The 24,503-nt window shown below is 35.2% G+C and overlaps 2 protein-coding genes across 2 annotated transcripts; one reads left to right on the top strand and one right to left on the bottom strand.

Annotated features, from left to right (window-relative positions):
* Positions 1-1,993: 1,993 nt before the first annotated feature.
* LOC109185265 lies at positions 1,994-3,575 on the bottom strand. The gene is made up of 5 exons (XM_019335245.1): positions 3,144-3,575; positions 2,791-2,982; positions 2,597-2,647; positions 2,408-2,521; positions 1,994-2,335 (listed from the first exon to the last, which is right to left on the bottom strand). Exons 1-5 carry the CDS (start codon positions 3,573-3,575, stop codon positions 1,994-1,996), a joined length of 1,131 nt encoding a protein of 376 aa, XP_019190790.1.
* Positions 3,576-23,040: 19,465 nt separating this feature from the next.
* LOC109185264 lies at positions 23,041-23,601 on the top strand. Its single transcript, XM_019335244.1, has one exon. It carries the CDS (start codon positions 23,041-23,043, stop codon positions 23,599-23,601), a length of 561 nt encoding a protein of 186 aa, XP_019190789.1.
* Positions 23,602-24,503: the final 902 nt, after the last annotated feature.

Genomic DNA, 24,503 nt, shown 5'->3' with positions numbered 1-24,503 from the left:
GCGTAAAATAGGGTTTCACAAGAAAATTCATTAGAAGGACCAAAAGTGTCCAAAATATGAAAATCTACGGTGTTAAATGACAAAATCGATAATCTGAAACTAAATTTGAAATTACCATCAGAGACAAGAGACCTCTACCCGCTGGAATTAACTCATTTTTGTGGCAACCAAATTTAATTTATTCTGAATTGGAATACATACATTTATTTAAGATCTTTAAAAATATATGATATATTATAAAATTTCTTGCAATAAAATTATATAATTAATAAGCATCAATATAAATAAGTGAAAATTTGTAAGGTACGGTGCATTTAATTTAGAGTTTTAATGAATTCTGTAAAATTTTTAAAATAAAAAAGTTTGTAAAAGTTAATAAAAGGTTATAAGAATTTGTGATATAAGATTTTTATGGAGTTGTACAAAATTTATAAAAATCTAGAAAGATTCTATGAAAGTTGTTTAAAATGTATAAAAATTCATCACATTTGTTTTAAATAAAAAAAAATCATCACTTTGAAAGTTTACAAAAATCATCATGGTTGAATATACCCCTAAATTTATATTGTTATTCTTGTTGTAGTTGAATATAATATAATTCATTGAAATTTCAAATTAAAACTTAGCTATATTTGATTGGGTGGAGAGAATGGTATTATTTGCATTTTGATGACTATTAGGAGTTGGACTTCGGAGAGGATTGAGTTTTTTCCCATTTTGGTCCCTTGACTATGGCTCATTCTCAATTTTGCATTCTGACTTATAATTGCACCCAATGTGGTTCCTTGACTTTTGAAAATTACCCCAAATTCGTCCTCCGTTACATTTTCCATCCTTTGGGCGTTAAATAGGAGGGCATTTTGGTCCTTTCATTGCCACCGCGCCTTCCCCAACTGCCATCCCCTTTACATATTCGTTTCTTCTTCACGGCTGAGCAAAAAAAACACCAAGAACCCTAGATTACTTTGATTTCTTCTTCCTCTCTTGCGTACGATGTCAACACAGTGGAGGCAAAACACCAAGGTTTCTTATTCATCGTCATCATCTTCGCCAAGACAGAGGTACCACTACGGCGATGCAATCCCTACGCGTATATGCAATTGTGGCAGCGAATGGAGCATTCAAACCTCTTGGAGTAGCGAAAATCCCGGGCGGAGGTTTTGGGTTTGTGTAAGGAGCATTTCAGGTTGAAATTTTTGTTACAAATTTCTCAATTATTACTTGTTGTAAGAATTTTTGAATTTGTTGATAGGATGGTGTCGGATGTGGATTCAAGGAATGGTTCGATCCTCCCATGTGTTCACGTGCGAAGAAGATTATTCCCGGCTTATTAAGAAGCATGAATAGAAAAGATGAGGAGATTGAGAGGTTAAAAGCAATGGCAGTGCCCTCTGTTGGTCGTGGAAGTAATTGTAATTGTAATTGTAATTGTGGCAAAAAAGGAGGCTTTAGGTTTAGGATTAAACCGTTTGTAGTAATTGTTGTAGCATTTAGTATGGTTTACTTGTACCACAAAGCTGTTGAAACTGGGAGTAATAGTTGTAGACTCCCTATAGCATGATGTGTACTTTGTTTGTTGTGGCACTTGTTTATGAATGGAAGTTTACTTTGCTGGAATTGTGTTTAGTTTTTAGAATGCAAATGAAATTGGAACTGGAACTTAGCAATAAGCAACTGTAAACAAGTGAACTGGAACAGGAACTTAGGAAATGAACTGGAACTTAGCAAATGAAAAGGCACTGGAAATGAAACTGGAAAATGTAAACAATATGCAACTGTAAACAAATGAACTGGAACTGGAACTTAGCAAAATGATAAACTTCATTAATGGTAGACTATTAAAAAAACAGAAGCTTTACAATCAGTTTACCCACAATCACCAAAAGACAATGCTAAAGGGAGTATTACCCACAATCAGTTTGCATTATCCAAAACAAGTAGAATTAGAACAATCCAAAACAACTACAATCAGTTTTCACATAAATTGAAGGCCTTATTCAATCTCGATTGGTTCGGAGGCTGTGTTCTTGAATTTCGTAGTCAAAGAAGACGAAGACCTTGTTTTATACTTCCTCCCTTGTGGCTGAGCAACTTTTTGTTTTTTCTTTGTTAAACCAAGGGTCTTTTGCCTTCTGAGAGGGGCAGGTGGAGGTGCAGTACTAACTTGCTCTTGTACAACAGTAACAACTTGATCTTGAACAGCAGTAACTTCCTCTTGAACAGCAGTAACTTCTTCTTGAACAGTAGGTAATGTCATCTCTTCATGTGCTTCAACCTCAATCTCTACTTGGTAATCATGTTGAACTAATTCTGAGCTTGCATCTTGAATAGGAATCTGTATGAAAGTAATCATGTTAGGTAAAACAAGCATTTTGTATGAAAGGTATGTTACTAAGTTAAAACTTACATCAAACATGGCTGCTGGTACATCAACCTCATCTGTTCTTGCATCTTGATTTGTTGTGCTGCTTTGTGGCTGGTTTCTTTGTGGTTGAGGGTTTCTTTGTGGCTGAGGGTTTCTCTACAAACATAAAACACATTAAGTAAATGTAATACATGGAAAAATTGTAACTAAAACTAGAATGTAATGGTATACTTCTGCTCTGGAATCTTGTGCCTGAGGGTTTCTTTGTGCCTGAGGGTTTCTCTACAAGAGTAACAACTTACAAGTTAATGTAATACATGCAAAAAATTATAACTAAAACTAGAATGTAATGTAATACTTATAGGTTTCAGTGGGCATCTCCTACTATTGTGGCCTCTTTGTTTACAGAATGTGCAATGTAATACCACATGACTTCTAGACATATGGACGCCATCCTTTGTGATTTTCTTTTTTTCCTTGGCTTCATCAGCTCCTCTCAACCTCAGTTTCCTTGGCCTCCTAGGTTTTGATTTGTATTCAGGTGGCAAGGGTGCTTCTAAAAGAGAATGAGGCCACTCATTTGGTCCAGCCATTGGATTAATGCCTAATTCATACACCTTCAAGTATGTTTCCACATTGTAGCAGTTATGTACATAGTCTAACACATTGTGTCTCTTCATCCAGATTGCACAAATGCCATGTCTGCAAGGGAGTCCAGTCAAATCCCATTTTCTGCATGAGCATGTTCTTCTGGCCAAATCTACAGTGTGTTGCTCACCTGAATATCGTCCTCACCTAGACTACGCAATTCTTCTTCACCATCATCTTCATAGTCAGGATCTTCTTCCACTTCAACCTCACCCTGAGCTTCATAATCAGAATCTCCTCCCACTTCAACCTCAGTTTCAGCTTCATAATCAGAATCTTCTCCCACTTCAACATCAGTCTCAGCTTCATTATTTAACCCTCCAATGTTGATCCACACTTCTACTTCCCTTTCCTTATCACTAAAATCAATTAAATCCCAGGCTTCACTATCTGAAATGACCTCAATTAAACCTTCACCCACAACAGTATATACCTTACATTCACTCATTGTGTAGCCTAACTCTATGACTTTGTCTTGTAAAGCCATAAACCCCCATTCATCAATATCCATGTAGTCAAAATAATCTACATGACCTCCGACATATGTTACTGGCTCAGTCATTAATATTTTACCACCATGCTTGAGCTTAAGTGTAAATCTATTTTCATCAATGTCATCTGAATGATTACAAAAACAAATTTTATTTTTACACACAGAAACTATAAACATGGATTATAAAACACATATACAATAGATAAGACTTGCACTTCAATATACAACAACAAAAAATCAACACAATGGTCCCCACACACTATATTTTACAAACAGAGACCAAACACTACTCTCCAGTGGTCCCCCCAGCACCCTATTATGCAAACATTTACACAGTTACCCAACAAAAAAGGCAAACACACATTTCTATATATTCTGTCTGATGGTCCCCTCCACAACCCATCGTTAATCAACCATATATACGCCTCACATTCACACTCAGACAATGTAACCACATATACACAAAGTAAGAAAGTGTTTCCACTACTGAAAGTACAAAGTAAAGGTGGAATACTACTGTAAACTTTGCAAAACACATGGAATATTTCAAAACGCAATACTGCACCCATAAATAAAAGTTTGCGTACCATATATTGGCAATGTAGCACTCCCAGACCTCCGGCGCCCCATCCAGACCTTCGGCGAGTCGTCGTAGTCTCCTTCTCCTTCGTCAATTTTCTCCTTCGTCAATTTTGTGAATTTTAGATTCTAGGGTTTGAGGTTTTTGCTAATTGCATAAAAGGGGTATAATCCGTGAATTTTAGGAGGGAATCGACAGTTGGGGAAGGCGCGGTGGCAATGAAAGGACCAAAATTCCCTCCTATTTAACGCCCAAAGGATGGAAAATGTAATGGAGGACGAATTTGGGGTAATTTTCAAAAGTCAAGGGACCACATTGGGTGCAATTATAAGTCGGAATGCAAAATTGAGAATGAGCCATAGTCAAGGGACCAAAATGGGAAAAAACTCGGAGAGGATTGGATGATCAACTTGTCCAAAATCCATTGATTGCTTTATGCTTCTAGACTATTAACATAAGGCAAAAGCTTGAATGAGACTTTCGCGCAAATTATGCTGGGCAATGGTGCACACGGTTGCAAAATGGCACCATTTTATTATGATGGAGTAACAGTGCCATTAGTAGCACCGTTTAACTCCACCAATTAAATAATAAATTTTTTTAATTTTATTATTATTATTATTATTATTATTATTATTATTATTATTATTATTATTATTATTATTATTATTATTATTATTATTATTATTATTTTATTTTACAAAAACTCCAATCGACGTGTAATTATGAATATATAGTTATGCAAGTCTGAATATATAGTTATGAAGTTATGGATATATAGTTGTGAAGTTATGTTTATATAGTTATGAAGTTATGGATATATAGTTATGAAGTTATGGATATATAGATTTGAAATTATGGATATATAGTTTTGAAATTATGGATGTGTAGTTATGCAATTATGGATATAGTTCTCTGTGAACAAGCACTTTAAGAATTCTGAATATGGAGTTATGTAATTATGAATGTCTAGTTGTGAAATTATGAATATATGGATATGAAATTATGAATGTGTAGTTATTATTTCTGAATGTTCTGTTGTCAAATTATGAATATATAGTTATGTAATTCTGGATATATAGTTATGAAATTATGAATATATCCTACTGTTTGAATACGAAAGGAAACCGCCTAACGCCGTTAATGACAATCCGAATGAGATTTAAAAAAATAAAATAAAAAAGAAACGACGTCGTTTTGCAACCGTGTGCACCATGCATGGTACACACGGTTGCACAGCATAACGATTGAGACTTTCGTGAGATGGGTCGGGTCAAGATGAAATGTAATACTTATACTAGTAAGTGTAATACTAATTAAATTAGGAATAAAATAGTTATTACTTATATGGGAAAATGTAATACTTTTGATAAAAAAAAAAGTAATACTTTTACATCAAAATGTAAAAGTATTACATTTTTCATCAAAAGTATTACAATTTGTTTTATAAGTGTAACATTACTTATAAGGGAAAATATAAATACTTTTGATGAAAAAAGTAATACTTTTACATCAAAATATAAAAGTATTACATTTCTCCTCAAAAGTATTACGTTTTCCCTTATAAGTAAAGGACATTTTATTCTTGATTTAGTATTACATTTGCATATTGACCTGATCCGTTCCGACATATCTCACGAATAAAGATTCGTAAGACGATCTCACAGAAATGTTACCCTTAACGTAATTTTCAATCAAATTCTATCAATGTTTGATATTGTGAATGTGCCTACACCAAATGAAAGAAAGTAAAAAATGTTGATTACCATTTCTTTATGTATTTATTGTAATTGGAGTTGCTATTTGATTCTATTTTGTAGTTGACTCTCTACTCACTTAATCTACATACATACAAACCTAATAAGAGCCAATAAAGTTAAGTTCCTAACAGGAATTAAAAATGTTGGTGTAATTATTTGTTAAAATAAATAATTTATATTATTTGATTTCAGTATTTTTTTATTATTTTTCCTACTTTACCCGACCTTTTATTATATCATTTACTTTTTTAAAATATCAATGCATTCTGTCAGTGTAAACTTTAGTAACTGAATATTCTGTTAACTATTTATAATTATTCTTTAACTTATTGATTTTCATAAGGAAGGTCTTAGGTTTAAACCCCATCCCAATCAATATAAAATTTGACATGAACTTTGGTCAATTAAATTTAGAGTATATATTCAACACACATGAGAAACTATGCCTATTATCATTGTCTTTTTGGGAAGGATGATTTTGTTCTATTTTTGAAGGTGCACTGCGCCAAGGCAATAAAATTGTAGTGAAGCAAACCAGGGGACACTAGATTAAATCAATAATTCATTTATGGTGGAAATGGCAACAAGAGAGGGGAAGCATGAATCACGCCAATTAACAGTGTTTTGTGTTGTAAAAATTATGTTAGGGTACTATCCAGTGAGTGTGTTTCCCTCTAAAACTGTTATTGCACCAGTTAATTTTATGAAAAATTATACCACAGGTCATAGTTATACATTCTTGAAATATTTACTTTTATGAAAAATTTGATAATCTTGCATTGATATATGCCAGGATACCAAATGATACTTTGATAAATTCTGAAACATTAATTTAAAAATATACATTGAGCATTAGACTATTCGCGCAATGCGCGTGTTGTAATTAGTTCTTTGATAAGTGTTATAATCTTCGCCTACATGTACTGATCAAAGGTATTAAGGAAATATACATATTATTGTGACAAAAGGTGGAGGCCATCTTAGCCACCCCACACATGACGGTCCGACATAATTGTGGAGCGGTAAGTCATGTGACTCACTGACAAGATTGTACGTGGAGAAGTAAATCATGGTAACTCTCTGATGATCAATAAAGACTAAATATTTGTTCATTGTGCACAAAGAGCCTCCTCATTTGTATCAATGTTCTCATACTGTCATTGGTGAGATTTAATCCCCTAATCCTTAGTCTCTTGTGACAAATTTTACCTCGGTGACTGGTTCAACTATCAAATATTATTGTATTATTTTGTCTTTCCACTTCCTTCCACTCTAATCTCTCTCTCCCCGTCCCTTCTATATTTCTATTCTACTCCAATCTTCCACATATCATCTACTTCATTTATTTAATTTTTTGTTTTTACTCAAACTGAAAGCAATCCATACCATTAGTCCAAGTGTATGCTACACATAGTCTCAAAGATTACATATCATAGGAGCTGCAAATAAGATGCAATTTAAGTGACATTATACCTAGCTAGATTTGATATTCCTTTAAGCCATCATCATGAGTTTGTAAAAATGAGGCAACCTATTCTTTTATGAGGAGACAAGGTTTAAAGAAAGACTAGCGTAGTTGACTAAACAATAAGGTAACCCTATCTAGCTAATGTCCCACTTGACCTAATTTCCTCATTTCTATCACCTCATTTTAAATAAAAAGTTGCATAGCATTTCACAAGTTTCTCATTCAATATAATTTGACTTCACCTCGATTGAGGAGATCGGAATGACTTTCGGAAAGTTCTGTTTCAATTTGAGAGGATCAGAGCTTATTAACATTTGCACGCAAGTTAGGTCAAAAGTAGTGTGGTGTAATATATCTTTTGCTTTTCTATCTATACGTACCACAGCTTATTACGTCAAATCTATTTTATTAAATTTTATTTTAATTATAACTTGTAGTATTTAACGAAGGTCCATAATCAGGTGAGAACCATGCCCCATATGAAAATTTACGGATAAATTCGAACTATTGATGTAGTAGATATAACGGTTGAAAATAAACAAAACTTTGTATGAAGTAATATTTATGAAAATGACCCCGCTCATTTTAAAAATTTATAATCTATATATATATAAAAGTAAAATCCTCCTATTTCATTTTCCCGCCCAAACGTTTGTAGTAAAAGTTATTTGGTAACCAAATGTAAAATAGAAATTAATTAAAATTTATTAATTGATAATATTGTTTCCATATTCACGTATTAACCTAATTGGTAAATCTATTAATTGATAATATTTTTTCCTTATATTCATTTATTCATTCTTTTATATTGAGTAATTATATATAGAGATATAGATATGTATACTAACATACAACTATTACGGCTTCAATGTTTATTCTTGCCCAGGATATTTCTCCATTGAAGACTTGCAGAGCTATTAGACTGCAATTGGTGCGCTCCTATATGAAGTCACATAGAAAAAGGGGAGTGAATCCATAAAATCTAGAGAGTGCATGTTTCACGATCAAGAGGTATTTTTTTTTTTCAATTTTGATTTTTTATACGACTCCAATGTTTATTCGTGCCTAGGATATTTCTCCATTGAAGACTTTCAGAGCTATTAGATGGTGATTGGTGTGCACCTATATGAAGTCCCATAGAGAAAAAAGGGAATGATTTCATAAAATCTAGAGAGTGCATATTTTCCTATCAAATGGTATTTTTTTTCGATTTTGCTTTTTTCTAGAACTCGTGTTGTATATGAAATTGGGAAAAAGATGTATTACAAAGCTGCTTCCTATACTGCAAAAATAAATTGTAAAATAACAATTTTCTTTTTTACTTCATTGTAGGGAACTTCATGCTCATATACCAAGGGAACATGTTGGTAAGTACTGTAAGCTTTTCAAACAATGAAAAGTTTATGCCATTAAAAATTTTATGGTGATAAGTAATTCGTATATTTTCACAAAATGCACTCATTATTTTATGTTGTAATTTCACTATGCTACTTTGGTTAAATAATATTAAAAAAAATGAAAACTTTTCTAGACAAATTTATTTATTGAAATCATTTTCATCTTTGAAGTCTGTAGATGATAAACAATTCGTTGGTAAGTTTCATTTACAATTTTAATCTACATCTCTTTTTTTTTTTTTATTAACATGTTTGACGTTATTGGTAGGGTCGTTGAGATATACTCCCCATTGGATAAAATAATTGCAGGGAAGCCTTCTTAACTTATTGATTTTCTAATTGTACGTGGATACAAAGTAAATTATCTTTTTTTGAATGTTACTGGCCCTATTACATTGTAGTATCTGTTCATATACTTTCTCAACCCACTGAAACACAAAGAACCAATAACGCCTCCACTAAGGCTTGAACTCGTAATCTTCCAAATGGAAGTCCAACCCGGGTACCATTAGACCACATAGTCTTGGTACAAAGTAAATTATCTAATTTTGTTATTTTTATTGTATTTTGTATATGTATTTTTTATTAAGTACTTCGTAGTTTATTTGTTTATAGGGACAATCAATTGAAAGCTACAGTGTGGGATCAACATATACCAAGGCCAAGAGTTGAAACTTTTTTTTTTAAAAAAAAAATTTTGGCCTTGCAAATCCTATGGTTGTTCTTATGCAATTGTGTAGAGTTAAGAATGATACGAAGAGTTAATCTAAACACAAGTGTTTTAATTTTTCTTTATATTTGAAAGTGTTTGAATAAGGACAAGTAATGAATGTTGTTTTTGATTAGCCAGTTATGTCAAGATATGTAACTCTTGATACACAGTTCATTTTCAATCAGGATTTCCAGAGTTTTGTGATTTTTTGAAAATGTAAATTTATTATGTCTTAATCATTATCATAATGTTTTTATCATTTATTTTTGTACATATTTTGTTTATGATTGTCATTTTTTTTAGTTTATGTGTTGATTAGACCCCTCTAATAAAAATTATGGATATTTATGAGATGATCGAGGTAAACAATAGCAACAATTTTTTTTTTTTTAAATTGATGCAGTGGCAACAAATTAGAAAATCATCTTTTGCCACTTTTTAAAATGATTTATTAGTATAAATTGTCACACTTTAAAATGTATTTTTAATGTTAATAAATAAATTAGCTTAAAATAATACATTAAAATCTAAAGGATAAGCAAAGTATAATTTAAAGTATAAAATAAAGCCAAAGTTGTACATGTTTGCAAAGTGATGGAGCATTGTAATAGTCTTAGTGCATCCAAATAAAGACATCATTTAACTGATTATTTCTTTCTTATCTCACATTAAAGGTTCAATACTGCAGATATATATAAAGTATTAGTAATAACATTGGTACTGCTAAATGTATATATAACTAATTATTTATTGATTAGAATCAAAGAGTTCCCTATATGATCTTCCAGATATATTAATTATATTCTTTAATATAATAATATTTTTGGTAACATTATTGTTTGCAAATTCTCCGTATTTTTTTTATATATTTATAATACCGTGTAGAAAAGACATTAATTAATTAGGTGATAACATAATAGCATAATTGGTAATATTATGTATGGTATTACCGTGTAGAATTTTTGGATGTTTATCACCAACTAATTTAATACAACTTATTTTGTAAGCAAATGTAAATTAGAAATTAAATCAACTAAAATCTTGGTAATATTGTTTCCCATTCAATGCTCTCACGTAACATAATACCCTATATAACAAATTTAAACAATTTATAATATAGCTAATTCATCATATATGTATGTTACAACCTCACGGTCAAATCTATACTATAATTAAAAACAAAATCCTATTTACTTGATTTCCTGTCCAAACAATAGTAAATGGTAAAGGTAAATTTTTTTTTAAAAAAAAGAATGAAGAAAAGGAACATAAATATTTCACAATAATATTCTACATCATCAATTAAAAATGGAATGGAAATTAGGTAAATTGGAAAAAGAAATGAATATTAATAATTTACTGAAAATTAAAAATGAAAAAAAGGAATTGAAGTTAGGTTAATTGGAAAAGGAAATGAATATTAATAATTGACTGAAAATAAAAATGATCCATAATTGACTAAAATGGAAAAGGAAATGGTCAGATCATTGCACTTTAATTTTTCACAATAATATTATACAGTATAATACATCAAATCACAATTATGTCATAAATCTTTCACAATTTTAAACAATAAAATGAAAATTAAAAATAGAACAAAAATATTTTAATAATAATATTCTACATCATCAAGTAAAAGTAAATTAAAAATGAAAAGGAAATATTTAAATAATAATATTCTACATCATCAATAGTAAATGCATATTTTAAACAATAGTAAAGGTAAATTAAAAATGAAACCAGAATATTTCAATAATAATATTCTACATCATCAATTAAAAATGGAACGAAAATTAGGTAAAAATATCACTGCATATGATATTCTAATTGACTAATTGAATGAAAAAAAAAGAGAATAATTGGCTGAAAATGAATATGGCATTACAAATTGACTGAAAATATAAAAAGAAATGAATATTAATAGTTGACTGCAAATAAAAAATGATCCATAATTGATTAATATGAAAAAAAAATGGTTAGATCATTGCATTTTAATTAAAAATGGAACGGAAACTAAAATTTGACGGAAATATTTCAATAATAATTCTACATCATGAATAGTAAATGCATATTTTAAACAATATTAAAGATAAGTTAAAAATGGAACGTAAATATTTCAATAATAATATTATACATCATTAATTAAAAATTGAACAAAAATTAGGTAAAAACATCACTGCATATGATATTCTAATTGACTAAAAATATAAAAGAATAATTTGCTGAAAATGAATTTGATATTACTAATTGACTTAAAATATAAAAGGATCGCTAATTGACTAATACTCTACCATTATATATTTTCACCTGAGTCACCTATCCTGATGGACTGAAGGTGTTAGCTCTATACGATGATGGACAGGATTGCGTTGCTACAACCGATGTCATCTACAAACAGGTTTCAATAATGTGTAAATACAATCGTTGATATTATGTTTTTTTTTTAAATGGCAAAATTGCTATATATCTAAACAAAAATATATATATTCCATACAAATGAATTAAGATAGCAATTCATTCCTATAACCGAGTTGCTAGAGAACGAACACATTTACCTAATTTATTAAAAAAAATACTAAACAATGATAAATAAAATCTCCAAAGTTACAGCATCGCATGCGTACATCTACACATAAGCTATTAATTTGAGCAATTATTTGCTCAAATTCAAACAATGATAACATCAAAACACATAAATAATTCAAAACATATCTTCAATTGCACTGTATAATATTTAATGTTCTAATTTAAATAATTATATATCAATCCAAATAATTTTAATATATTATAACAAATCTATCCCGTGCATCGCACGGGCGAAAATACTAGTATTTATAAAAATGACACCGCTCTTTTTGTTTACTTGATTTCTCATCTATCAGATTTTGCAGATCAATTGTTTGGATTTGTCCAAAATTTCTCACATGGAAAGTGGTTCTCCTATGATTTGGATTCTATATAAGATTAATGATCAAATGAAAACTCATCGTCTCATGAGAACCAACATAAATGCATACAATCGTTTACATAAATATACACAAACTATTTTAGAAAAGATTGTGTACATGTCAAATGAGAACATGCTCTTCTCATCAGTGAAACGTTTTAGTACTAATATTTATAAAACTAATGCTCAACCATTGATATATTCCGACATTTTTAAGCAGTCCAAACTTTCGTATTTGATATAATGACCCTAATGAAAAACTAAGACAAGAAGAAAAATCGTCGGACTTTATTATACTTATTCAAACATTAGAGTTTCACAAGAAAAAGTGATTAAGAAGTCTCAAATTGTTCCTATTATTGAAACAAAGTGGACGAAGGAGGAGAAGGTAAAGGAGCAATAACTTGAAAAATGTTATAAATATATATATATATATATATATATATATATATATATATAGGGAAGGGATCATGTGCATTTGTGGCTTCCCGTGCGGTTGTGCGGTTGATTAATGTGCGTGGGTTTTATACTTAATGTGCGTGAGTATTGTGCTTAATGTGCCTGAGATTTGTACTTAATATGCGTGAGTGTGTAATATTAATGTGCGTGAGTTTTGTACTTAATGTGCCTGAGTATTGTGCTTAGAGCATCACCATCAATGCATATTGTGGGGAGAATAGTACAACATTTGATGACTTGGAAGAGAGAGAGGGTAGAGAGAGAAAGTTGAGACCCTCCTGCAAGAGTGGGGAGAATGGCAGAAAGTGGGACCCATGCCTTCAATTGTTCCACTCTCTCACGCACAGCGTGAAGGCCAAAATAGCCGCCCAGCGGGCGCGTGTAGTGCACGCGCCCGCTAGGCGCGTCAGGCGCGCCGTGACAGGCATTTAAATATTATTACTTTTGTTTTTAAATTCAGTTTTTTTTTTTTTTTTTTTTTTTTCCCTTTTCTTCCCTCCCCTCCCATTTTCTCTTTCCTAATCACTCTTACATTCTCCCCATATTATCTCCAATTGATGTGGATGCTCTTAATGTGCCTGAAATTTGTGCTTAATGTGCGTGAGTTGAGTTCAGAATTACGAGCTCAGAAAGAAGCAGAACAGAAAGAGAGGGTGGGTGAAGCTTTTCTGATTGTGTGTGAATGGATGGATATATGTAAACGCACATATGGCTGTTCTGATTTTATGTTTTATCTGTACAGGAGAGAAAGAAAAGATTGAGAAAGAAGGAAAGAAAGACTCATGTACAGATGTTTCAATCTGTGAGAGCATAAAAGACATTGTGAATGAGGCTGAAACAAAGGAGACTGAGGAGGGTGGTAAGAAAACTCAAAAGGACCCTCAGTATGCAAAGCAAAACAAGACAAAATCTATTCCTCCACCACTTCGAAACAAAACACAGAAGAAAATGCAGCAGTGGATGCGCATAATTTTCACAGCAGTGGATGAAGAACACACGCATGCACACTAAGCACACAACTCACGCACCTTAGGCAAAAGACTCACACATCTTAAGTACAAAACTCACGCACATTAACATTACACACTCACGCACATTAAGTACAAATCTCACGCACATTAATCAACCGCACAACCGCACGGGAAGCATTCAACCGCACTGGAACCTTTCACTATATATATATATATATATATATATATATATATACATATATATGGGTTCAAGTGCGGGGAAGGATTCCCGTGCAGTTGTGCGCTTGATGCACCTTAAGCATTAAAATGGGGCACCTTATGTACATGCACAAACCACGTACCTTAAGCACACAAACAAAGCACCTTAAAAACACAAACCACACACCTTAAGTACACAAACCACGCACCTTAAATACAAAACAAAGCACCTTAAAAACACAAATCACGCACCTAAGATTTTAAAATGGCTCACCTTAAGTTTCACACAACTGACGCACCTTAAGCACACAAATCATGCACCTTAAGAAGGAAAACAACGCAGCTTAAGAAGGAAAATCACGCATAAGTTTCAACAATTACTCACATTAAGTACAAAATCCACGCACCTTAAGCACAAAAATCACTCACCTTAAGAAGGAAAACCACGTATCTTAAGTTTCAACAAATACTCACATTAAGCACACAACCCATGCACATTAAATTTGATCTAGATGCAAAAATTACCAAATTGCCATCGTGTTTTTTTTTTTTTTTTAAATTGTGGTAATCCTGGACGTTGATTTAAGCAAGATCAATGGCTCAAATTTAACCGCACAATCGCACCTGGGCACACCAAAATATTTTTGCACATTGAAAAAGAATGAGGAGTTTGTTACGACAATATTTGGCAATTCAAAAATGATTGAGGGCTCCAGTAGAACCAATATATTATTTGTTGTGGGAACAAAATTTATAATACATAATGCATTGTAAATTTAATTGCATTGTTCTCTCTAATGTCTCACATAAATTTATTTAAATTTTAAAGATATTCGTAATAACAGATATCATGTTGAGACTATAAAAGAAATGAATCAAGAATTCCTTCAAAAAGACAATATCATGGAAGAAATATGTGTTGGAAAAATTCTATGTTCTTTCCTCCGTTTATATTGCACAAGAATAAATATCTTTGAAGCTAATCTTACTATAAACTAAAAGTTTATTGATTTGAATGATTTTAAGATTTGGCACAACCGGTTAGGCCATCCTTGATATGTGATGATGATGATGACTTCTCATAAATTGAGAAAATACATTTTAGAAATCATGAATGATCTCACCATCTGTGCATTTATTTGGCATTTAACCTTCATATGATTATTTGAGTAGCATTATAATATGTTTTTTCCTATTAGAATATATATGTTATTGCATTGCATTTATTTGGTATTTAACTTACACATAATTGTTGAGTGGCATTATAATACGTATGCTTTCTCTATTTGAACATATATGATTGCATATATTTTTGAGTGCTTAAGATGTTGCGATATATTTTAAAAAATTTTAAACACCAAAATTCTTTTAAATTATAACATGAGTGATTGGGTCACTGTGGGTTAAATATGATAAGTCAGATTTGTAATAATCTTGTTGGACATTATATATATGTCAAACAGTAGTCTCCCCTATTTGCATGAGTATTTTATGAAACATGTGTAAATGAAAATTTCCAAACTATCTATTTATTTTAGGGGTCATCAAATTTTAAATACTATTGTTTTTATCAAATTAAAATATGGCATAGTGTATATCATGCATATTTCCGCTCACATCTAGTATGTGGTGTAAAATTGAACATTTTCTAATATGTGTTTTTTTTTTTATTAATGTGCAATCTATTTTATTATAACACCACGTCACCACTATAGCGTAACTCTACGGGCTATCAAGCAAAATTAGGTATACAAATATGTTTGTTATAAATCTCCATCTGTTGTATAAATGGCTAGAGCCCATGATAAGGAGATAAATTTATGAAGATCATTTCATGGCATTAGGGGAAGATTTGAACTCAAATTCAAAAATTTGATTTGAAAATTTGAATGCCAAGAAATTTAATGATATGAAAAGATCTCTAGTTTTTAAATCGACATACTAGTTTGAATGACTTGGAGGTTCAGTAGATAATTAATATCTGCCAAATATATATATCTATTGATTAATTATGTCTTGAAGATATTCGTCCAGAAGATGAAAAACCCAGTGGTGCACCAAATAATTATAATATTGGGATGCGAAATGACTAGTTTTTAATATTTTTGGGAAATGACTATAATTTGGTTGATTTTGAAATTGCCATGAATTTTTATAAATATGGGAGAAATTTATGAAAAATGTTGTCAAAAACAAAATTGCCTTTACAACTGTTTAATCTAGATCCAGAGTTTGGCATGTGTAGTGCCCTTATTATTTATTATTTAATATATAAAGAAGCAATTAAGGCATAGTTGTTCAGCACACTAAAATTGTATTCTCTATATTATATGTACACACCATTGAGTGGGTGTTGGTATGAAAGAGAATAATGATGTGGTGTGATATAAAGCGAGGGTTGGAGCTCATGGGTTTACACAGAGACCCATAATTGATTTTGATATGTTATATTCTCCCATAACAAATGACATTAAGTTCCGCTAACTCTCATCATTGTCAGTGAATAATATGCAATTGATGAACGTCATGATCTCATATTTAATTACTTATGGGTCATTGGACGGTATATTGTTTAAAAATTATTCGTGATGGATTTAAAAATTCTCAAAATGAGAAAAAGTGAAAATCGCAACATGAAAAGCATTAAGGTCTTTATATGATTTGAAACAATTGATGATTGACTGAGTATTTTTCTTCTTAAAGAAGAAATATGCGTATAATATGTGTCATTATGAGCTCATTAAAAGAGTTTCTAATGGAGTTATTTATTTATTATCTTAGTCAATATGGATGGTATAAACATCATTGAAATACTTAAAGATCTTGATGATGTTAGCTCATGACTAAAGATGGAGATTTTGAAATGAAATGCTTGGGAAATCCAAATATTATCTCGACTTGAAGATCGAGTAATTGCTTGAAGGAATTTTATACACGAGTTAGCTAATATATGATTTTTATGGGCTACTTAGACAACCAATATATGATGGGCTATTTGGGTATTGCTATTGTTATTTGATCCACATGATGCCAAGTTTCAAACTGGTTATATTATATTTTACCCTCAATGTCCATGTTAAACAATACTCTCATGTGATAACACAGGATACATGTAGTAAGTTGTACCAGGACTGCACTAGATGACTAAAGTTCGTGCACCAAACTAAAGCTATTGAAAATAAATTACGGAATGCAAAAATATAAATATTGTTGGAAATATAGGGTTGAATCTGGTATAACAACAGTGTCGTACACGTACTGATAATATATGTGTGACACCCCGTAATCCAAAATTCGATTAAGGGATTGATTAAGTAATTAATCCTAAACCAATTGGTAATTTAATTCCTTAAATTCCTGAAAATACAATAGTCGGGGACTAGTAATTGACTAGTCAACCCAAAGTCAAGGTTGTACCTTAAGCTTTGTGAGGAATTCCCTTGTTCCCTTACACCTCTTCATTTTAGTAAGGGTATTCATGACATTTCACCTTGTGTTAGTAATGCAAGCTAACCTAGTAGACACTCCTCATTCTTTCTCCTTACACTTTCCAAACTTTAGCTCTACCTTCTCTCTAAAAGTTAGATAGCTTTTCTTCCAAGCCAAGTTGAAGCTTTGTCAAATCTTCAAGGGTTGTCTTCAAGATTCTACCTTTCATACCTTTGAGCATCTTGGAGGATAAGATCTATGTTCATCTTGTGTTTTTAGTGTTTTCTAAGGTGTCTTTTCTTAAAGATAGAATCTTTATGATCTTTTGGTGTGTTCTTGAAGTGGGTTTGGAGGGTGAGCCTTATTAGGAGCTTGGTGAAGTGTTAAGTGAAGGTTTTTGTCTACAAGAGGTAACCCATGCTCTACAAAATCTATTTTGCTTACCTATGTGATGATTTCTTGGATTCTACATGTGATTTTGCTATGAAATTTGAGTGTTTATGCATTGTCTTATGAAAATGCATATCTAGAGCTTGTTATTAGGGTTCATGTATGCCATTGCTTGGCTATTCCTTTGATTCATGTCATTTTGTTGTATTTGGTGAGATTTGGCATGTTTTGGACTTGAATTTGAGCTTGGTGTTGAAAATCCCCGAAGGGATTATTTTGGTGTACAGGTACGTACCCGCGGGCGGAACAGCGGGTAGGCATCCACCCGCCGCCCACCCGCGGGGTACATGTGGTCGTGGGTGTGTACCCGCGGGCGGAACCACGGGTGGAGGTCTACCCGTGGGTCCACCCGCAGGGGAACATGTTGGTGTTGTTCGGGGATTTGTTCCCCGTGATTCTTTTGACTCGGTATTTGGTCTTTTGACTTTCTGATGTTCTTTTGTGGAACTATTTGAGCGTCTTCTTGATGTTTCATATGTCTAGAACTATATGGTAGGAATCTATGTAGGTTTTGGTGCTTTGAATCGTGCTAAGTGTTCAACATTGTGATTCGTTGAACCGTGACGAGTCTTTTTGTGTTCTTCGGAACTATGTTTGGTTTACCCGTTTGATAAGCATGCTAGTTCGGTGTTTAAATGCTAGCGTGTGTGTTGTTTGTACCTTCCTATTGTTGATGATAACTTGTGTTAATCATCGTTGTTGTTGGACTGTGATCCATTCCTTGATTGAGTATGGTTTCATATCTTCGTTGTGATCCGTTGATTGATTCTTGTTGAGGTGCGGTGTGTGTGGCTGTACCTGGATTGCACGATTAGTGGTATGGGACATTAGTCACCAAGGTACGGCAGTGGTCCTCGTGGTGGCTATGATGTGATTATGGAGTTTGTGACCTGTGTGTCGGGTTCACGTATTTCTTGGGAGGCATGTGTTGACAAGGCATGTGTTGCCGTGTGTGTGATCGGTACCCTCGTGTACTATGAAATTGGTGATTTTGTTGGCGGTCGTTGGCGGATGGGGACGACGGTCCTCGGAGGGAAAAGGTTGGACTTGGTGTACAGGGGTCCTGGAGGTAAAGGTTGGAACTAGACAAAAGGTTGGGAGTAGCCATAAGGTTGGAACCGGGCATAAGGAAGGCATATCAATTCGTGATGGGTAGTCACAAAGGCATGTGTTGCCATTGGTTGTGTCCTTATTCTCTTGAATTATGCATGTCAGCTGTTAATCTACTGTGTGATGGTAGATTATGCCTTGAGCCGTTCTTGTGAGTCGTTATTACATCTTGTGTCTTGGGATGTGTTCCCGTATTGTTGATTGTGAGTGCTTAGAGTCTTGTGTTGACTTTTGCTCTTGGTTTTGAACTTATATATACATATTCCGTTTCGCAAATGATTTTGTATATATATCTTATCTATGTATGATATTTCACATGTATTAGTGGGTTACCAGCATTATTCGCTGACCGGGCGTCGTCCCATCTTTTATGTGTCTCTTTCAGGTGATGTATAGACGTGAGCGCGGTCTAGAACCGGCTAGTTTAGCTCCCATGTTTTGTTGTTATGGCCTGTGTGCCAAGGATAGACTTTAGTACTTTGGACATGTATGGATTTTAGATTGTGGTTTATGCAGATGTTAGCCTGTGAGTTCACCTCTGGGTGAGCGTGGCATAGCACCCCTTTCGTTTCCAGTTTATATAATCCTTTTCAGTCTTCTGCTGTGTTTGATGTTTTGTTTAGATATCTGCATGTTTAAGGCTTTAATTAGCATGGAAATTAGGGGGTGTTATAGTTGGTATCAGAGCCTAGGTGGGTAAAGTCTAGACTTCTAAGTGGCTAAGTATGATTTGAGACCTTAAAGTGACCTTAAGAATCTAACTGTTAGGCTTAGGACTATAGGTTGCGCGGTGAGCTGAGCGTTGTTTATAGTCGTTTGCCTGTTTGTTGTCTTTTTGGTAACCGTGTTGTTGTTGTAGAAGCTTTGCGATGTCTCCTCGTCGGCGTATCGTGTCGTTCGAAGAAGTGAGTGATGTCACCAAGAGACCCAGAACAACAGGAGTTCGTAACACTCCTAGTGTAGTCGAGCAATGGATTCGAAGTGGCACGTCCACTCGGATAAGCCCCAGCACAGCTACCTTGCCATCGTTCCGTGATCTAAGAAGAAGTGGTGGGTTGGGGACTCAGAGTTTGTCAGAAGAGTTAACCCAAGAGAGGACCCTCATTCTAAGCGAGGCTCGGGCGGGGGACAGTGATGTAGTGATAGGAACATTTTTGGTGCATGCCGTTCCAGCGGTAATCTTGTTCGATTCCGGGGCGTCCAACTCGTTTATATCCCTGGGACTCGTGAAGAAGTTGGGCCTAACCGAAGGCGTCGGGGTGAAGCTAAGTGTCAAAGTGGCATCTGGAGAAGTTAAGGCTTGTGACTGTCTCTTCAAAGACGTTAAGATAGCCATCGGCGGAGAAGAGTTTTCTAGTAATCTAATACAGTTCGGCCTGGACGGGGTAGATGTGGTCCTGGGTATGGACTGGCTAGGACGGTTCAGAGCCTAGATCTTGTGTGGTGAACAGAAAGTGGTTTTGAGAGGACCAAGTGGAAAGAGGGTGTCGTACCGAGGATCAACAGAAGAACCAGGGATCAAGTTAGTGTCCATGATGAAGATGAAAAAGTACGTGGAGAAGGGCCACGAGATCTTCTTGTGCTCAGTTGAAAACTTGGAGGCCAAAAGAGATGTGGCTTAGACCATACCTGTTGTATGTGAATTCCTTGATGTCTTCCCTGAGGAGATTCCGGGAATGCCTCCTCCGAGAGAAGTTGAATTCTCAGTGGATCTTGTACCAGGTACAGCGCCTATATCTAAAGCTCCCTATCGTTTAGCGCCCAAGGAGATGCAGGAGTTGAAGACTCAGTTGCAAGAGCTGTTAGACAAAGGCTACATCCGGGCGAGTACATCACCGTGGGGAGCGCCAGTGCTGTTTGTGAAGAAGAAAGATGGGAGCATGAGGCTGTGCATCGACTACCACAAGCTGAATCAAGTCACAATCAAGAACAAGTATCCCCTACCGCGGATCGACGACTTGTTTGATCAACTCCGAGGAGCCGGGGTGTTCTCCAAGATTGACTTAAGATCAGGTTACCATCAGTTGAAAGTGGCAGACCAGGACATACCTAAGACGGCGTTCCGAACGCGCTACGGCCACTACGAGTTCACAGTAATGCCGTTCGGGTTAACCAACGCGCCAGCAGTGTTCATGGACCTAATGAATCGTGTATTCAAGCCTCATCTCGACGACTTCGTGATCGTGTTCATAGATGACATCCTCGTGTATTCTCGGGATAAAGAAGAACATGTGGGTCATCTTCGGACAGTACTACAGATTCTGAGGGAAAAGCAGTTGTATGCCAAGCTTTCGAAATGTGAGTTCTGGAAGGATAGCGTAGCGTTCTTGGGCCATGTGATAGACAGCAGAGGTATATCGGTGGATCCAGATAAGATTCGGGCGGTGAAAGAGTGGACCGTGCCGAGAACCGTGGTGGAAGTAAGAAGCTTCTTAGGTTTAGCAGGTTATTATCGAAGGTTTGTGTTGTACTTCGCTAAGGTGGCTCAACCGTTGACAAAGCTGTTAAAGAAGGATATGCCCTTCCAATGGAATCAAGCTTGCGAATTAGCGTTCCGGGAGTTGAAAGAGAGGCTCACGACCGCACCGGTACTAATCTTACCATCCGGGACAGAGGAGTTCGAGGTATACAGTGATGCATCTAAGAAAGGACTAGGTTGTGTGTTGATGAAAAATGGGAGAGTGATAGCTTATGCATCGCGACAGCTTAAAGTACATGAAGAGAACTACCCCACGCATGATTTAGAGTTGGCAGCCGTAGTTTTCGCCCTGAAGATTTGGAGGCATTATCTGTATGGCGTGCGTTGCAAGATCTTTACGGACCATAAGAGCCTCAAGTATATCTTCACCCAAAAGGATCTCAACATGCGTCAAAGACGGTGGTTGGAACTCATTAAAGATTATGATTTGGACATACAATATCAGGAAGGGAAGGCAAATGTTGTGGCGGACGCTCTGAGCAGAAAGACCAAACATGCCGTTAGTTCCATTTGGGTAGTGGCTGACGAGCTTTGCAAGGAATTTCAAAGGATGAACTTAGAAGTGGTGGAACAAGGTGAAGTTGAGTCGAAAACCTGTCTTTTCAACCTAAGAGTCATACCTACGCTTTTGGAGGAGATCAAAGCGGGACAATGGAAGGATGCTAGCTTGATGAAGGCAAGAGATGACCTGGAAAAAGGAAGGGGGGGGGGGACCGTTTGAGTTGTCCACGGACGGAGAGTTGAGGTACGCGGGCCGTCTATGTGTACCTACATCTTGTGATCGGTTGAAGCATCAGATTTTGGAAGAAGGCCATAATACACCCTATTCTGTACATCGTGGAGGCGACAAATTGTACAAAGACGTGAAGAAGCTTTTCTGGTGGCCTAACATGAAGAAGGAGGTGGCGGAGTTTGTGGGCAGATGCTTGACTTGTCAAAAGGTGAAAGCGGAACGTTGCAGTGTCAAAGGCTTAGTACAGCCATTGGAGGTTCCACAAGGAAAATGGAACTCCATATCTATGGACTTCGTGGGAGGCTTGCCGGCAACCCGTTCCGGTAAGGATAAAATCTGGGTAATAGTTGATCGCTTGACCAAAACCGCTCGCCTTATCGCGATGAAAGAAACATGGACAATGACGCAGTTGACCCAAGCCTATGTTAGTCAAGTAGTGAAGTATCATGGAGTACCAAAAGATATAGTCTCCGATCGGGATCCAAGGTTCTTGTCACAGTTTTGGAAGTCCTTACAAGTAGCCTTGGGGACCAAGCTGAATCTCAGTATCGCCTTCCATCCGGCCACAGACGGATAAACAGAGAGGACTATTCAGACTATCAAGGATATGTTGAGGGCATGCATGCTGGATTTTCAAGGATCATGGGAGGATCACCTGGACTTAATAGAGTTCTCCTATAACAACAGTTATCACTCGAGTATACGCATGGCTCCTTATGAAGCTCTTTACGGTTAAAATTGTCGTAGTCCGTTGTGCTGGGAGGATATGGTCAATCCGGTAGTTTTGGGACCGCAGTTCTTGCTTGACACCGCATAAAAGGTTAAACAAATTCAGAGTAGGATGAAAGCGGCACAAGATCGTCAAAAGTCCTACGCTGACCGAGCAAGAAGGCAAGTAGAGTTCGCGGTTGGAGATAAGGTCTGGCTAAGAGTATCTCCCACCTGGGGAGTGATGAGGTTTGGAAGGAAGGGCAATCTAAGCCCCTGTTTCATAGGACCTTATGAGATACTTGAGAGGGTTGGGAACCTAGCTTATCGGTTGGCTCTACCCATGGAGTTGGAGCGAGTCCATAATGTCTTCCACGTATCTCAGCTTAAGAAATACGTTCACGACCCGACACATGTTCTACCACCGGAAGTGATTCCTTTGGACGATGATATGACTTATGAAGAAAGACCACACAAGATCCTGGATTTTAAAACCCGGGATACGCGTAGGAAGTCGGTGAAGATGGTGAAGGTTTGGTGGTCACATCACGGTGTAGAAGAAGCTACTTGGGAGTTGGAATCGACCATGAGGGAGCGTTACCCAGAGTTGTTCTCGGCAGGTACCTTGTCCTACCGTTTGTTAGTTGCTTGTTGCTTGCCTTGTGTGCTTGTTCTTGCTTGTTTGTTTAGTTGAATAGTTAGCTTTGTTGGTTGGTGCTTTGAGTTAGTTGTTAGTTCTTGGTTGTTGGTTAGAAGTTGGTAGTGGTGTTTGGTTTAGAGTTTGATATGCTCATCATATCCCCGTTGGTTTCGTTTCTCCAATCCTTGTTCTGATATACTTTCTTGCTTGCTTTGATGTCTTGTGAATCCTTTGGGTTTGACCAAAAGATATTATTCTTGGCACTCTTGTCACATGGTTGTTTCATTTCACCGTTTGTTTTAATTCGTCGTACCCAAGCTTCGGGGACGAAGCATCTTTGAAGGGGGAGAGGATGTGGCACCCCGTAATCCAAAATTCGATTAAGTGATTAATCCTAAACCAATTGGTATTTTTTTTTTTTTTGAAAGTTACTGGCTCTATTACATTGTAGTATCTGTTCATATACTTTCTCAACCTACTGAAACACGAAGAACCAATAACGCCTCCACTGAGGCTTGAACTCATAATCTTCCAAATGGAAGTCCAACCCGGATACCATTAGACCACATAGTCCTGGTAAACCAATTGGTAATTTAATTCCTTAAATTCCTGAAAATACAATAGTCGGGGACTAGTAATTGACTAGTCAACCCAAAGTCAAGGTTGTACCTTAAGCTTTGTGAGGAGTTCCCTTGTTCCCTTACACCTTTTCATTTTAGTAAGGGTATTCATGACATTTCACCTTGTGTTAGTAATGCAAGCTAACCTAGTAGACACTCCTCATTCTTTCTCCTTACACTTTCCAAACTTTAGCTCTACCTTCTCTCTAAAAGTTTGATAGTTTTTCTTCCAAGCCAAGTTGAAGCTTTGTCAAATCTTCAAGGGTTGTCTCCAAGATTCTACCTTTCATACCTTTGAGCATCTAGGAGGGTAAGATCTATGTTCATCTTGTGTTT

Source organism: Ipomoea nil, unplaced genomic scaffold, assembly GCF_001879475.1.
Source record: "Ipomoea nil cultivar Tokyo-kokei standard unplaced genomic scaffold, Asagao_1.1 scaffold1317, whole genome shotgun sequence".
Lineage (NCBI taxonomy): Eukaryota > Viridiplantae > Streptophyta > Magnoliopsida > Solanales > Convolvulaceae > Ipomoea > Ipomoea nil.
This window is presented reverse-complemented; position numbering and strand designations above follow the sequence as displayed.

Excerpts from the sequence above, each read along its gene's own strand:
- LOC109185265 (XM_019335245.1), bottom strand. The coding sequence starts at position 3,575 with ATGACTGAGCCAGTAACATATGTCGGAGGTCATGTAGATTATTTTGAC. Across the intron at positions 2,983-3,143 it reads TAGGTGAGGACGATATTCAG|GTGTATGAATTAGGCATTAA; the intron begins GTGAGCAACACA and ends ACATACTTGAAG. Across the intron at positions 2,648-2,790 it reads ATATGTCTAGAAGTCATGTG|AGAAACCCTCAGGCACAAAG; the intron begins GTATTACATTGC and ends TTACTCTTGTAG.
- LOC109185264 (XM_019335244.1), top strand. The coding sequence starts at position 23,041 with ATGAAAGCGGCACAAGATCGTCAAAAGTCCTACGCTGACCGAGCAAGA.